Genomic DNA, 15,000 nt, shown 5'->3' with positions numbered 1-15,000 from the left:
TCCACAGGGAGATTCAGCATGATGCACCGAATGTGACAAGGCTGGCCCTTTTGAAAAACAGGTACAAATCATTTTTGCCGGCTGAGTAGACTGGAGGCAAAGTGAAATAAAGTGTCTTGCTCAAGGACACAGTGTACCATTTGGAATTGAACTCACGACGTTATAATCATGAGCCAAATCCCCTAACCTTTAAGCCACACATCCTCACTACATACCCACACACACATACATCGGTAACAGACCTGTTTCATGAAGTTTTCTCTGCCCTCTTCCATCCTTTGACCAGTTTACCTGACCGTCCTCTCTGTTGTGACCTGAAGGACTACAGCCTGTCTGAATTGTTGACATACATTTGTCAGGAAAATCGAAAGAACCTCTATCAGAATGCCTGCTTAAACTTACTCACGCGGCAAGTGACGAGCGACGGTAAAAAGAGGAAGGTAAGTCACAGATTCACATTAGATACAGTTGTTGTTGTTCTTCTTCTTCTTGTCAGCTTCAAGTCTGCCTCTCATGACTTCACTATTGTGAAGTGAACTTCTTGCCCATTCAACCATGTCTGTGCTCACATATACACTAATTCTTACTTGTGTACATTCACATGCTTACTCTAAATTAATTTCTGCTCTTTCTCAATCTAGTTTACAGATTTATTCCGTGAAATTGTACTGCGGTTCAAACCAAGACATGTGATTCGAATTGATGGTTGCCAACAGCAACATCAACAACAGCAGCAGCAGCAACAACAGCAACAATCCCGTTCATCACCTTTGCCCTCAGCAACAGAGGGATCTTCAACTCAACCATTCCATAATGTAGTCCCAATACATCTGTTTCTGGAACTTTCTGAGCAGTTTCTGCTCATTCAACCCTACTTTCCATACACACTGTGGGATGTGGTCTCCTATAGCCCTTCTTTGTTCAAGGAGTCACATGCCAAATCCCTCTTTGTACAATACCAGATTCTCCAAACCTTACAGTATGCACATAGCAGGGGCATCTCTGCCGGTCATTTGAAGTTGCATCAGGTCAATGTTGATAAGAAGCTTTGGGTAAACCTCTCCTTACCTCATGTGTCCTTCCAATGCAACCTGACCATCAACAGACCAGAAACGAAGAGCAACATATCTACTTCAGTATTCCCTTATTCCTCCCCTAAGCTCACGAGATCCTTAGTTGATGATGCTCAGAATTTTGTCCGTTCTTGCCTGTACACGGTTTATTCCATTGATGATCTCTCTAACATTGTGTCCGACTGGGTTCATCGGCGTCTCAGCAACTTCAAGTATTTGATGATACTAAACCATTTGGCCGGTCGGCGCTTTGGTGATCCTAACAACCACCCAATTTTGCCGTGGGTCTCAGACTTCACCTCTGAACACAAAAACTTCCGCGACCTCTCAAAAACGAAGTATCGCTTGAACAAGGGTGACCGTCAACTAGACTTGACCTATGAAGAAATGCCTATAGTTTCAGGGGACCCAGCACACCGCTCTACTTACATTCCACACCACGTGTCTGATGTACTGTCCGACATCACCTACTATGTGTACAAAGCACGAAGGACATCAAAACCAATACTGTGTGCCCATGTGCGACCATACTGGGTGCCCAGTGAGTACCCAGCTAGTATTACTCGTATCCAGCAGTGGACACCAGATGAGTGCATTCCAGAGTTTTTCATTGATCCATCTATCTTCAAATCATTACATGCTGACCTGCCTGACCTCGCAGTACCTAACTGGTGCAGGAACCCGCATGATTTCATCTCAAAGCACATGGCCATGCTGGAGAGTAACCGAGTGTCTGCTGGCCTCCATGACTGGATCGATTTGACATTTGGATACAAGGTCAGTGCTCAACCTTTTCTCATTGGGATGGATTTCTGTTTTCTTCTTCCAGGTTTCTTGGTTGTTCATTGATAATAAATGCACATCTTCTAACAACATGTTCAGTGTTTGTCCCTGAACAAGCATCTTTCTCTGCTTGCTCCTGTTTGATTGGCTGCAGACAGAAAAAAGGCACTTTGAGTTCAACTCTGTATGTTTGAGTAATTAACAGTGGAAACGGTCTCTACCCTTAAAAGTGTTGTTGGTGTTAGGAATGGCATCCAGCCATAGAAATCATGCCAAAGCAGACATTGGAGTTTAATGTAGTTCTCTCACTTTCTAGCTCCTTTCAAACCATCCAGTTTATGCCAGCATCAAAAACTGATGTTAAACAATGTTGATGATTATGGTAAGAAATCAAATAAATATAATACCATACAATTAACAAAAATATGCTTTTTTTATACAAAATCCTGATTTTTTTTTCAAGAAGGCCACATTCACGGACCTAAAAGGCCATTGACACCCCATTCTTGTTTTAGGGTATGACTTGAGGAAGATTTGGTTGCTATTTCTATTAGATCACATGACAACAATGTGGGCTTCCTCATTGGCTCAATTTATTCCTATGATGATAAACATGGTGATTATTGCAGTGATGGTGATGATGAAGAGGAAGAGAAGGAAGCAATGATGTTAGGGGAGTGGTTGTAAGGATATGATGATGATGATGACTCACTCTCCTCTCTCTGGTGCGTCATTCAGTTTTCTTTTTTTTATCTTGTTTTCCCTATCCTCTGCCGCTGCCATCTTCAGCTGAGTGGAGAAGCATCTGTGGAATCCAAAAATGTCCACTTGCAATTGGTGGACAACCATACTAACGTGACCAACTGTGGTGTTGTCCAGCTGTTTGACCATCCTCATCCTCAACGAATCCTGCCGCCAAAGAAACTCTACTTTGAATATGAGACACTCCAGGTAACACATTGTTTCTTTTGCTACACTGCTTGACTCCCTGACCTCTGACCTCCAACACTGCTTGACTCTCTTGACCTCTGACCTCTTACACTTTTTAAGTCCCTGACCTCTGGCCTCCAACACTGCTTGACTCCCTGACCTCTGACCTCCAATGCTGCTTGATTCCCTTGATCTTTGACCATTTACTGTTTCTGATATAAGACTGCTTTCATACTCATTTGTTGTCCATCTTCTGACCTCTGGTCAATTGTTATCTTTACAGCAAGGCACGCAGTCACTTAATAATCTTTCCTGATTTTATATACAGAAGCATTGACATCCAGAGTCATTTCAGGTTTATCTCCCTTGATGTCTTGTACTGACGATAATAAAAGAGCTTGAAATGCATTCGTTGGTCCACAAGAGTTGCTCTGAAACAACCGTTGGTGCTTTAATACCTGTTGCTAAAGCAACAATTTTCCCCACAACATACTACAGTAAAAAGGATTTTCTTTTAACAGGTCAAATATGTCCCAAACTTAATTCAACTGATCAAAAAGTCTGGCTGTTGCTGGCTTCTAATCATTCATCACCCCTTGACTTCTAGCCGCTGACCATTCTCTGTGACCTTTGACCCCTGACCCTTTGTTCTCTACAATTAAAACAATGTCTTGTTTAGTCTCTCTCTCCTGATTTTAGGTTTCTGTGAATCGTGATGGATCTGGATCAGAAGATTGTTTCAGGTGAGTGTCTGGAATCATTGGTCTTCTATAACAGTGTTTCATTAATTTAAAAACCTTGATTATGTCTTTGGCTTTATTCAACAGTTAGAGGTGGCTGTGTGGCAAGAAGTTTGCTTCTTAAACCACGTGGTCTTTGGTTCAATCTTATTCTGGAGCACTTTGGGCAAGTGCCTTCTACTATTTTCCTGGGCCAACCAAAGCCTTGTGAGTGGATTTGGTACTCAGAATCTGAAAGAAGCCACCCACCCATATATGTGTGTGTTTGTATGCATGTATGTATATATATATATATATATATATATATATATATATATATATATACACACACACATACATATAAGTATATATATAAGTAATGAAGATTTGGCTGCTATTTCTTGCATGACAAGTAACTATATTGAGGCACCCTTTGTTGACTGGTTAGGTTCTGCTTTGGACCACAGGGAGAAGCCATCATTATTATTACAGCCAACATTATTAATTCTATCATTTTTATTCAGTTGTTTTTCATTTCTGTTTTCTTCCATTTACGATCAGTTTTACTGAAGACCAGTCTTGTGACAATGACTATATGTGGTTCGGAGACAATATCCCTCTCAGCATGGACGACAAGCCATTATCGAACCTAGAACACCTTGAAGCTTTGTACTCTTTCAGTCCTAAAGCTGTTTGCAATCAGCCCAGAGAGTCTTCTACACAGGTAAATAATTATGGTTATTCCTTTCTTCTAGTTTCTGATTCTTGATGCCTGTTCAAAGTTAACCTTTCCTTAGACTCGTGTTACAGGTAGATACCCCCGCTTATATCTAGATACTCAAGAAAGTGGAAGGGGAACGTATCTTTTATTTTTTTAATCTTTTTACTTGTTCCAGACATTAGAAAGCAGCTATGTTGGGGCCACTGCCTCGAAGAATTTTAGTTCAACGAATTGACCCCAGGACTTATTTTCTTTTAAGCCTGGTTCTTATTCTTTCAGTCTCTTTTGCCTCAGAGCGTAACCTTCTAGGTGCAATCCCATGGTCAGTCATGACCAAAGGGGGTCTCTCAGTTAGCCCTCATTTCATACATTCTGAGTAGTATAAAGCTTTTCTTTCATAAGTCTCAAGTTATTCTGGTGCTTGAAAAAAAAAACAAAAAACTGGGAATGGGTATCATATATGATGTGTGGATGCCAAGGTTTTCTCATTAGTTCCTTTGCATCCCCCCCCCCATTCATCAGCTAAAAATCTTTCTTTCCAATTGTTGGATCAACATCTGGATATTTCAGGTATTGGAGATATCCAGGTAATGTGTGATCACTGTTATTGACTTTGAGATGAAACAGTAGGGTTTAGCTCCTCTTCGGGTCACACACCTGCAGTTGGGTTTGAACTCTGTCTTAACGAGCTAATCAAATCACTTTTAAATTACACAACGATGTTCCTACTTTGAAGGGTTCTTTGTAGATCAGTGGTGAGGTGAGAGATTTGTTTCTGCTGTGTATGCTATGACCATGAAGACCAACAATCGGAGACATTCTAGCCATGACCATCTCGTATTTTCCCAGACATTCAGTATCATAGGTGCAGGCAAAGCTGTATAGTTAAGAAGCTTGTTTTGAAACCAGGTTCAGTTCTCAGGCATAGCAGGTGTCTTCTACTTTAGCCCCATATATATACATGTGCATTTGACTCCACCACCCCTTAACAACTCTGTTGATTTGTTTACATCCCCATATCTTAGCAGTTCAATAAAAAAGGACCGATAGAATATGATTTGTTTGACTAAATCCTTCAAGGTGGTGCCCCAGCATGGCCAAAGCCTAATGACTATAACAAGTAAAAGTTAAAAGGTCTATGATTACACTACTCCATATAGATTTCTTTCTTTTAAGACTATAGAATATGAATTCGAAGAAACTTGGCTGCTATTTCTAACAGGTCAGGTGGTGGTGTCAGGGATGCCTGTGCAATAACTCAATGTGAAATTCGAACCTTTATTGTTTCAGGGGTCCAGTTTCCTCTCGCCTAAAGTCACCGTGACTCATGACATGCAGGCATTCGGCTGTTTACTGGGTGAGATGTTCCTTGGCCACAAAACCCGTCTTTTGGGTCCCAGCGCTCCTCTCAAAGAACAGTACCAGCTAATCTACAAATTGTGCCAAATGGATATCAGTGCTATTCCTAGGTAAGGTATTGTCACTTGGTGCCCATCTATATTCTCTGAGTTTGTGCATGTACGTGTGTGGGTTTTTATGAATATATTGGGTCATCCCATAAATAATGTGGTTTTTTTATATGTCGTTTATTTTTCAAAATTAAGATAAAACAAAGTTCTTTTTTATTTTAATCTAAAATATACTCTCCTTCCTTGCCCAACTAAGTGTCTCCTCTTATAGGGAAACAACTCTCAGCCCCTCTTTCCTATTTTGCTTTGTTTGCTCTTGAGTTCTTCAGATTTTTCTTGCATATTTAATTTTCTTCTTCTCTTGTATTCCAGACCGTTACGACAAGCAGCCACCATATTGCTACAGCTAACTGAAGAATTTAAACCGCTCCTTGGTGACACTGGTCCCGTCTTCAACTACGTTCCAATCAACGAACTGGGGTTGCCTCCACCCACCCCAAGCCTCCTCACCCACCAAATGGTTGACATCATTCCATTTCCTTCTTATTTCCCCCAGCTCTATCACTGCCTCTGTCACCTCAAACAGATTGACTTTGAAATTGAACAGCTACAACTGTCCAATGACAAAACCACTGCTGAAAGATGCAAGTTGGTCAAAGTATTGGCACGAGAGAAAGTGGCCATTCTCCAGGCATTCTTGCAAAAGTACGATGTGGTCCTTGGTCAAGAAGGAGTTGATCTTCTATTGCCTTATGTTGAAGAACTTCTTCAGAACAATGAGACAGCGGTGCAAGCTGCCTGGACCCTGTTTGACATTATGTCTTGCCAGCTTGGTCCTGAAGTTGCAAAGAAGAAATTCCTTCCTCAAATAGTGAAACTTTATGCTGAAGAATTTTCTACCCCAAAGCATATCAAATTGCACCACCACAAATTCCTTGTACAGTTGCTGGTGCGTTTTCAGCTTCAGACATTCCTTGAAAATTTTTCAACACTTCTTGTAGAGGCAGTGGCTGGTTATAAAGACTTTGTCATAGAAACTGACTCAGATCTTCCTGAAGTCGTTGAGTTCCACCGTCAGAAATCAGATTTCTCCCGTAAAGTACGCAATCCAATCCCAGCATGCCCGGAAGAGGTCAGTGAAGAGTGTAGCAACAGTGCCGAGACGTTAACAGGGGAGGAAACTCTCCTGGACGTCCCAGCAGGGTTGGAAACTGATGAAGACGCAGAAGAATATGAAGACTTTGATGAGAATGTGTTACTTGGAGTTGACGAGAAAATGGGCAGTGAAAGGGGATCTGACACGGCAAGCATTGGCCGTGACTCCCTGAAGAGTGATGAGATTCCATACAAGCAGCCATTGCTTGGCATGGATGATGATGACACCAATTCTTTATTCCAAAATGGTCGACGTTTCTCCTTCCCGGTATCTATACATGACCGGTCCAACCGGCGGGACCGTAGCCATAGCAACAGCCGTGTTTGCAGCCGGATCAGTGACAGAGACATGGATGAACAGCTGTCTGCTTCGGAAGACAATGCTAGTGACCTTTCTCCTCAGCTGAAATTGTCGCAGTCCGAGGAAGATGAGGAAGACGACCACATCAACATAAATGCAGGCAGTAACAACAGTAACAACAACAACAACAATAATATTGATGGCAATAACGAGTACGATAACGATGTCGTCATCGGCGGCAGTCACGAACACGATGATGTCAGCAGCAAAACTGAAGCGTATCAAGAACGTCATCGATCGTCATCGCAGAAAGACGATTCCCCAGCATCAAGTAGCGGGGACAGATCGACTGACATGTGCACATCGCTGCCAAGCAGCCAGGTCCCGCAGATGCATATGGTGCGCAGTGAGACAGACGAGTTCAGAAAGTGCATGGAAGGTAGTAAGTGGGAGGAGATTGTGAACATCCGTGATGTGTCGTCAGACAGTGTGAAGTGGTTATGCCACAGGCTCGGTCCGTTGCTGGCGGCCCGTTATTTCTCGCTCAACCTTATCAGACTTCTTCCGCTCTGCTACATGGATGAAGAACAATTATTGACGGCAACAGAGAACAGTGAGTTATAAAGCATACCAACCACCGCCACAACCAACACCAACACCAACACCACCATCACCACCACTGCCAATACTACTACCACTACTAACACCACCACCACTACAACCACCAAAACCATCACCACCACCACCGCCATCCCCTTCACCACTACCATCACAACCACTGCCACCACTTCCATACAACCTCTATTCTAACACACTGCATTATTATTATTATTATTATTATTATTAGGCGGCGAGCTGTCAGAATCGTTAGCACGCCAGGCAAAATGCTTAGCAGTATTTCTTCCGTCTTTACTTACTGAGTTCAAATTCCACCGAGGTCGACTTTGCCTTTCATCCTTTCAGGGTTGATAAATTAAGTACCAGTTGCACACTGGGGTCGATCTAATCGACTGGACCCACTCCCCAGAAATTCATGCCTAGAGTAAAAAAGAATATTGATTATATCACATGCTAATACTGATACAAGACACTTTATCTCTTATCTTATATATTTTCCAGCTTCAAACTGTCGCAAGTCCAGCCAGTTGGTCAACGGAGATGTCTCTGCTGTCAAGGTGCTGGACTGTCTCTCCTTTATGGCCCTGTTGTATGGTGAACAGGTCATACTCTTGCAGTATTTCCCAGCCATGGAGGACATGGTGAGTGACTCCAGTTTCCCCCCTAACCCCACCCTACCCCTTACTCAATATTTTCCTCAAATCCTTACACTGACCATCAAACAGTTTCTTCTAAAATTTACCCCAGCTCGTCTCTGCTTGCTGCTTCTTCCTTTTAACACTTCTGTGGTTCTGTTTGTTGCTAGGTAACAGCTGCTGAGAAAGAGATGAGCCAAGCAGCAGAAGCAGGGCTGATCGCCTCATTGGTCCTCATGCGCCACATGGTTCCACTGCTCTCTGAGAAAACCCTTATGGACCTTCTCCAGGTAAATATTGCCCACTGCTAATTGGTTTGTCAGGGAGTGTTCATAAATATGTGAGCTGTTGAGTGAATGAATACAGGTAAAGTGTGAGTCTGTGGGTGGCACATGAGGGGTGGGGTACATTTTGTGTGATACTGTGTGGGTTAGGAGTAGGGAACTCTGTGGAGTGTAATGGGTGCCTTTATGTGCCACCAGCACAGGTGCCATTTGCGTGACACTGGTATCTGCCTTGACTACGATTTTGCTCAGCTTGATGGGTCTTTTTCTCAAGCACGACATACTGCCACGATTTATGTATATCCATGTACATCATGTCTTCTTTTCTCTTTGCACAGGATCTGAAGGTGCACAAAATACTACATTCAGTGATGCAACTTACTGCACTGCCCATCTGCTTCCCGAGTGGGACGCATGCACGCAGCCTCATTCTGCATAAAGTGGTGGATGTGCTCTACATTGTTGGGGTGAGAATTGGCTTTGAGATGACCAGGAAGCACTTGACTGAAACCATGCAGCTCTTTTTCAACTCATTCTATTTGGTGCATTGTCCGGATGCGTGTCCAAGTGGAAGTCACAAGGACTTTCTGCATCGGACACAAGCTGTGGCTGGCAGCAGCTCCAAGGGACAGGTCAGGGAAAAGATCTCTGGATCAGTGGCTTCCAATGACAGTGAGTATTGCTTGGCTTATTGGGTGTATGTATATAAATATGGCAAGGGTTTTACAACTGGAAGCCCTTCCAAATGCCAACCACTTCACAGTGTGGACTGGGTGTTTTTCATATGTTTGAATTAGAAGCTCTGATAACAATTTTGACCTAAATTGTGAATAGGTACAGAGTTTGCTTACTTCTGTAGGAAAATCAAACTCAAGAGGAAGGTAAAAGCAAACTATGTCTGTAATGTGTGAGAAACATCTTACTTAGATGTTTTGCAGAGCCACTAAATGTTGAGTTGTGTTTTAAAGTTAAGCTGTTTATATCAGGGTGTATATTAATGTAGTAGTGTGCCTATTCTATACTCTATGTTGGGTTTTGTGTTTACAGGTGAAGACTCCGAGGAACTGTATTGGAAGATCAAGATTGATGCCAACACTGAAGAATATAAAATTGGTTCCCCAGTCAACATCCATGAACTGCATCGGTCCTCACCAACAACATCAGCAACACCAACATCACAGGCGTTCCGTTTGTTGAAGTCACGCTGCAAGAGAGCAGGGAGCACGACCAGCATTACATCATTGACCAAGAGTAATCTCAGTGGTGAGTACCAGTTGTTAATAATAATAATAATAATAATAATAATAAAGATAATGATAATTATAATAATGATAATGATAATGATAATAAAGTGAACTGGTAGAATCGTTAGCACACTGATCAATATACTTCATGGCATTTTGTCTGTCTTTAAGTTCTAGGTTCAAATTCCACCGAGGTTGACTTTGCTTTCGACCTTCCATGGTTGATGAAATGAATACCAGTGAAATACTGGGGTCGATGTAATCGATTATCTCCTTTCCCCTCTCCTAAACTTGCTGGCTTTGTGCCAAAATTTGAAACCATTAGATCAGCTGGCAGAATCGTTAGTACGCTGGTCAAATTGCTTAGCAGCATTTCATCTGTCTCCACATTCTGGGTTCTAATTACACTGAGGTCGACTTTGCCTTTCATTCTTTCAGGGTCGATAAATTAAATACCAGTGAAACACTGGGGTCAATCTAATTGACTAGTCCCCACCCCGAAAATTTCAGGCCTTGTGCCTATAGTAGACAGGATCATTATTATTATTATTATCAAAGTGACGAGCTAGCAGAATGGTTAGCACTCTGGGCGAACTGCTTAATGTTATTTCGTTTGTCTTCACATTCTGAGTTGAAATTCCGTCAAGGACGACTTTGCCTTTCATCCTCTCGGGTGCCAATAAAATAGGTACCAGTCAAGAAGTGAGGGTCGATATAGTCAGCTATCCCCACTCCCGCCTCTCCCAAATTTCAGGCCTTGTGCCTATAGTAGAAAGAATTATTATTGTTATTATTATTATCATTTCCAAAACTGTCAGTTTACCATTTACATTTTCAGTTTTGATTAACTTTTTTTCTGTTTATTTCTTTTTTTCTTCTCCTCATTTACCAGACTATAGCATCAGCCCCCTGCCGATGAACAATACCATTGACAAACAGCCAGAACATGTGAAGCAGGAAATGAAGAATGTCTTCTCACCAGAGTTGGCTCATGCAGCATATATTCCTCTGTGCCAAATCTTTGGCAGGTGAGTAGAATCCAGGTGTACAGATTTGGCCTCAACCCTTTCGTTACTGTATTTAGTTTGAGATGCTCTGTGTTTCTTCCGATTAATTTTGAATATTACAAAGAATTTAGTAAAATAAATTTGTTATTCTTAAACTGTTTTTGGAATATGAATTAACATGAAATTTCAAAGGAATCCCTTTCAACTTGGATCCTTTTAAAACCGAAATCTTGCATCATAGAACCATGGGTTGTCTTGTATGTCTTACTATTCATCTCACTCTTGTATTCTTGGTTTCTCATCAAACCCAAACCAGCATCCACATGGAACAGTCACTCTGGAACGATGATCTCATTCGACAGCTCTGTAGCCAATATGACAGCACCCTCGACAAATTACCATCATCAGCACTAAGTGAGTCCTTTGATTCTTCCATTGAAGGTAAGTATGCTAACCATTCAACCACCCAACCATCTCAAACTATTTCAAGTAATTAGCGGAGCATAACCAACCACTGTATTTATTCCTATGCAATATCATCTCAAATGTTATGAAATTCATATTTTTTGTACATAAAAATCAACAGTTTGTGTCCATTTAGCATTTGCAATAATTTATCACATTGAGGGTTGTGTAGGAGGGATGTAGGGTCCCAGACAGACTCACCACTCCTTGCCATACACTGCAACCATACACTCTGCTAGGGCTCTTCCCAGACCAATCTCTGATGTTACAAACAGTGAATAAGTTCTTATTTAATTGCTATTTTTTTATTTTTACAGGTGTGACTCCTGACCTTGAGACACCAAGTGACTCTAAAACCAGTAAGTCTATTCTCACTGTCTTTGTCTCTCTCTCTCTCTCTCTCTCTCTCTCTCTCTCTCTCTCTCACACACACACACACACACACACACACACACACACACACTATATGCATATTGAATACTCATCATCATTGTCATCATCATTATTGTCATCATCATCATCTAATGCTTATGTTCCATTACATGACTGGTACTTTAAGTACTGGGGCTGATTTAATCAACTCCCCTCTTCTTCTTCTCTCCTACTCCTCTTCTCCCCTTCTCTTCTTCTCCCCTACTCCTCCCTCACCCAACTCCCCCTCTTCCCTCCTCCTTTTCCACTCTTGTATCTCCCTCTTCGTTTTCTTTCCTCCTCCTCCCACTACCACCAAAACCGCTACAAATTCCTTTTACCTTTCCCTTTTTCCAATGACAGTCGAAAGCTTACTGGCCAAGACCGAAGACCCTGGGCCCCATGGTGGGATTGGCAGCAACGTCGCAGTAGTTGGCAACCGGATAGAACTTCAGCAGCAACTGGGCAGTGGACATCCAGAGGTACCTGCAGTGAGTCCAGGCTATAAGCACACCGGAATCCTTCATATTGGACAGGAGGATCTCAAAAAGTAAGTGACAACATTACATTGAGTGCAGCTGCACCCCCACCCCCCACACACACACACGCATATACATACATTAACACACTCGTTAAGATGTTTGGAGTAAAGGACATGAATATAATACAGACGTATATATGCTGCTATTCTATATTTTTGAGATGAGGAGTTACATACCTTGATGCCCAAACTGTTGAAGGCTCTGGTCAGCATGCTAACATTCCTGTGAGCTCGCTGCCCTATGACCCACATGTATATATTGGTGTTTCATTTTGGCACAATGCCTGCAATTTTGGGGGAGGGGAGGTAGATTAAATCGACCACCTCAGTACTCAACTGGTGTTCGTTTTATCAACCCTGAAAGGATGAAAGGTTGACTTTAGTAGAATTTGAACTTGTAACATAAAGATGGGCAAAATGCCACAAAGCATTCTAATGATTCTGATAGTTACCCTAAGACACACATATATTTATATGTATTCTTTTCTACTCTAGGCACAAGGCCTGAAAGTTTTGGGGAGTGGGAGGGGGGGCAGTCAATTAGATCGATCTCCAGTACGTAACTGGTACTTAATTTATCAACTCCGCAAAGATGAAAGGCAAAGTCAACCTCGACGGAATTTGAGCTCAGAACATAAAGACAGATGAAATACTGCTAAGCATTTCGCCCAGCATGCTAACGTTTCTGCCAGCTCGCTGCCTTACACACACACATATATATATTAACATGGTTTTGTGTTCTTATTTTCAGCCCTGAAATGGAGGTGAACAACCAACGCCACCTACGAGGCAACTGGCTGGCCTACTGGGAACATGAACTGGGTAAGTATACTTCTGTCTAAATAAGAATTAGCTTAGGGAAATAACTGAGAGTGGACAATGGCTTGTATTTGAACACCATAAACAAATACAGGTATATCAAATGCCATACAACAAGAATTCTTGATTTATTAAAACGACCTCTACCTCTAGAGGATGTGTGTGAAGGTACACTAAGACCAATATGTGTGAAGGTACACTCTGTGAAACCACCTGGCAAGCAATGCCTTGATGTCACTCTGACATGACACCCAGATAAAACAGAAGAGTTCACCTGGTTACTAAGAGGATGTCTTCCCTTACAAACCTACTAGGCAGAGGTGCAAAGGTGAGATAGGATTCTCTTCAGGTGAGATAGGATTCACAGTTCTACACTGAAGGCACAGGCATGGTTGCATGGTAAGGAGTTTTCTCCCCAACCAAAGTGGGCTTAGTTCCACTACATGGCAAACTACAGCCCCAGGCCGACCAAAGCCTTGTCAGTGGATGTGGTTGATAGAAGCTAAAACAAGCCCATCATATGGCACGTAAAAAGCACCATCTGAGTGTGGTTGATGCCAGTGCCGGCTGACTGGCTCCTGTGCTGGTGGCACATAAAAAGCACCATTTGAGTGGGGTCGATGCCAGTGTGGATGTGCTTTTAACGTTCCACTGGCATGAGTGCCAATCAGGATGTACTGTCATTGGCCATGTCAGCGATTTTGATTTTGATTTCACTTACCTCAGTAGGTCTTCGCAAGCAAAGTTTATTGTCCAATGTACTCATAAGTGGGCTGGTTACACCCACTGGCATGTGTATATATATATATATATATATATTTATATATATATATATATATATATATATATATATATATATATATATATATATATATATATATATAAATCTAGATCACATAGATATTCATTCAGACCTGTTTGTATTGTATTCCCTAACCGTTTCATTTGTTGATATCTCTTTGTACAGGGCTGAGTGACCGAACAGCAGCCTTCAACTTCAAACACATCAAACTGCAAACTTTCTTGGGTAAGTCTTTATACCCCCAACTCTCTCTTTTTCTCATCTCTCCCACCCCATCCGATTAACTATGTATAGTCTTCCGTATCAATCATTCAGAATATGCATATATCTGTTTTTGTATGTAGTTCAGTTATTCTCGTGCGATTAACTTTGCAGCCTCTGTTAAGTTTAACGGCAGGAAGTTATTTCACAAAAATAGTAGAATTCACTCTTCTACACTCTTGACTCTTCTGTAATATTTCTATGACTTCTTCATTTAGTAGCAATAGTCTTTTTGAAACCCTTCAGTCTATTGTGCTATGCTTTTTCTTGATGACAATGCTGACTTAGAGTCAGTGAATTCTTTGAAAAGCAAAGTATTCCCAATATATTTACACATCTAAGAAACAACACAACCTTGTCCAAGTATGTCTGGTACCTAAAGAAAACATAGTTCACCACTATTAAAATGTAAGAGTCCATTCTTAGTTTCCCATTACATTTAGTCATGTTTGTTCTAAGTTGTGCTGGCTGTGGTTTGTGCCTCACTGAGAAACTGGACATTTTGTTCCAAGACCAGAATGGTTTTAATGAAAAGTTAAAATTCATAAATTATTGTGGATTAGGTGAAATTCCTGTTGCAAACTTTTTATATTATCAAGGAAATTGTAACGAATTTCATTTCTAGCACTTTTTTACAAATATTTATTTCTTAATCATTTTTTATGGTAGTTGTCTCCCTTGAACAAACCCACTCTCCTTTTTATATTCTAATTTTACTTTATTTAGTTTTGTTTATTTATTTCACATAAAGCCTTGCGATATTTGCTCCAGCTCAAGACATTCTGAGTTCAAATCCTATCAAGGTTAACTCGGTCCAGAATC

General features: G+C 41.4%; 1 protein-coding gene across 1 annotated transcript in view; it reads left to right on the top strand.

Annotated features, from left to right (window-relative positions):
* LOC106884068 (WD repeat-containing protein 81) overlaps nucleotides 1–15,000 on the top strand; it is a 34,111-nt gene that overhangs the window by 11,765 nt on the left and 7,346 nt on the right. The window contains exons 3-19 of the mRNA XM_014935286.2: nucleotides 287–440; nucleotides 642–1,850; nucleotides 2,646–2,807; nucleotides 3,486–3,529; nucleotides 4,067–4,229; nucleotides 5,517–5,695; nucleotides 6,008–7,704; nucleotides 8,211–8,350; nucleotides 8,515–8,634; nucleotides 8,967–9,300; nucleotides 9,676–9,891; nucleotides 10,765–10,900; nucleotides 11,196–11,320; nucleotides 11,662–11,703; nucleotides 12,119–12,305; nucleotides 13,048–13,118; nucleotides 14,083–14,142. Coding sequence (XP_014790772.1) covers nucleotides 287–440; nucleotides 642–1,850; nucleotides 2,646–2,807; nucleotides 3,486–3,529; nucleotides 4,067–4,229; nucleotides 5,517–5,695; nucleotides 6,008–7,704; nucleotides 8,211–8,350; nucleotides 8,515–8,634; nucleotides 8,967–9,300; nucleotides 9,676–9,891; nucleotides 10,765–10,900; nucleotides 11,196–11,320; nucleotides 11,662–11,703; nucleotides 12,119–12,305; nucleotides 13,048–13,118; nucleotides 14,083–14,142 — 5,039 coding nt within the window. The remainder of the gene's footprint in view (nucleotides 1–286; nucleotides 441–641; nucleotides 1,851–2,645; nucleotides 2,808–3,485; nucleotides 3,530–4,066; nucleotides 4,230–5,516; nucleotides 5,696–6,007; nucleotides 7,705–8,210; nucleotides 8,351–8,514; nucleotides 8,635–8,966; nucleotides 9,301–9,675; nucleotides 9,892–10,764; nucleotides 10,901–11,195; nucleotides 11,321–11,661; nucleotides 11,704–12,118; nucleotides 12,306–13,047; nucleotides 13,119–14,082; nucleotides 14,143–15,000) is intronic.

Source organism: Octopus bimaculoides, chromosome 11 (assembly GCF_001194135.2).
Source record: "Octopus bimaculoides isolate UCB-OBI-ISO-001 chromosome 11, ASM119413v2, whole genome shotgun sequence".
In the NCBI taxonomy this organism is placed as follows: Eukaryota; Metazoa; Mollusca; class Cephalopoda; order Octopoda; family Octopodidae; genus Octopus; species Octopus bimaculoides.
This window is presented reverse-complemented; position numbering and strand designations above follow the sequence as displayed.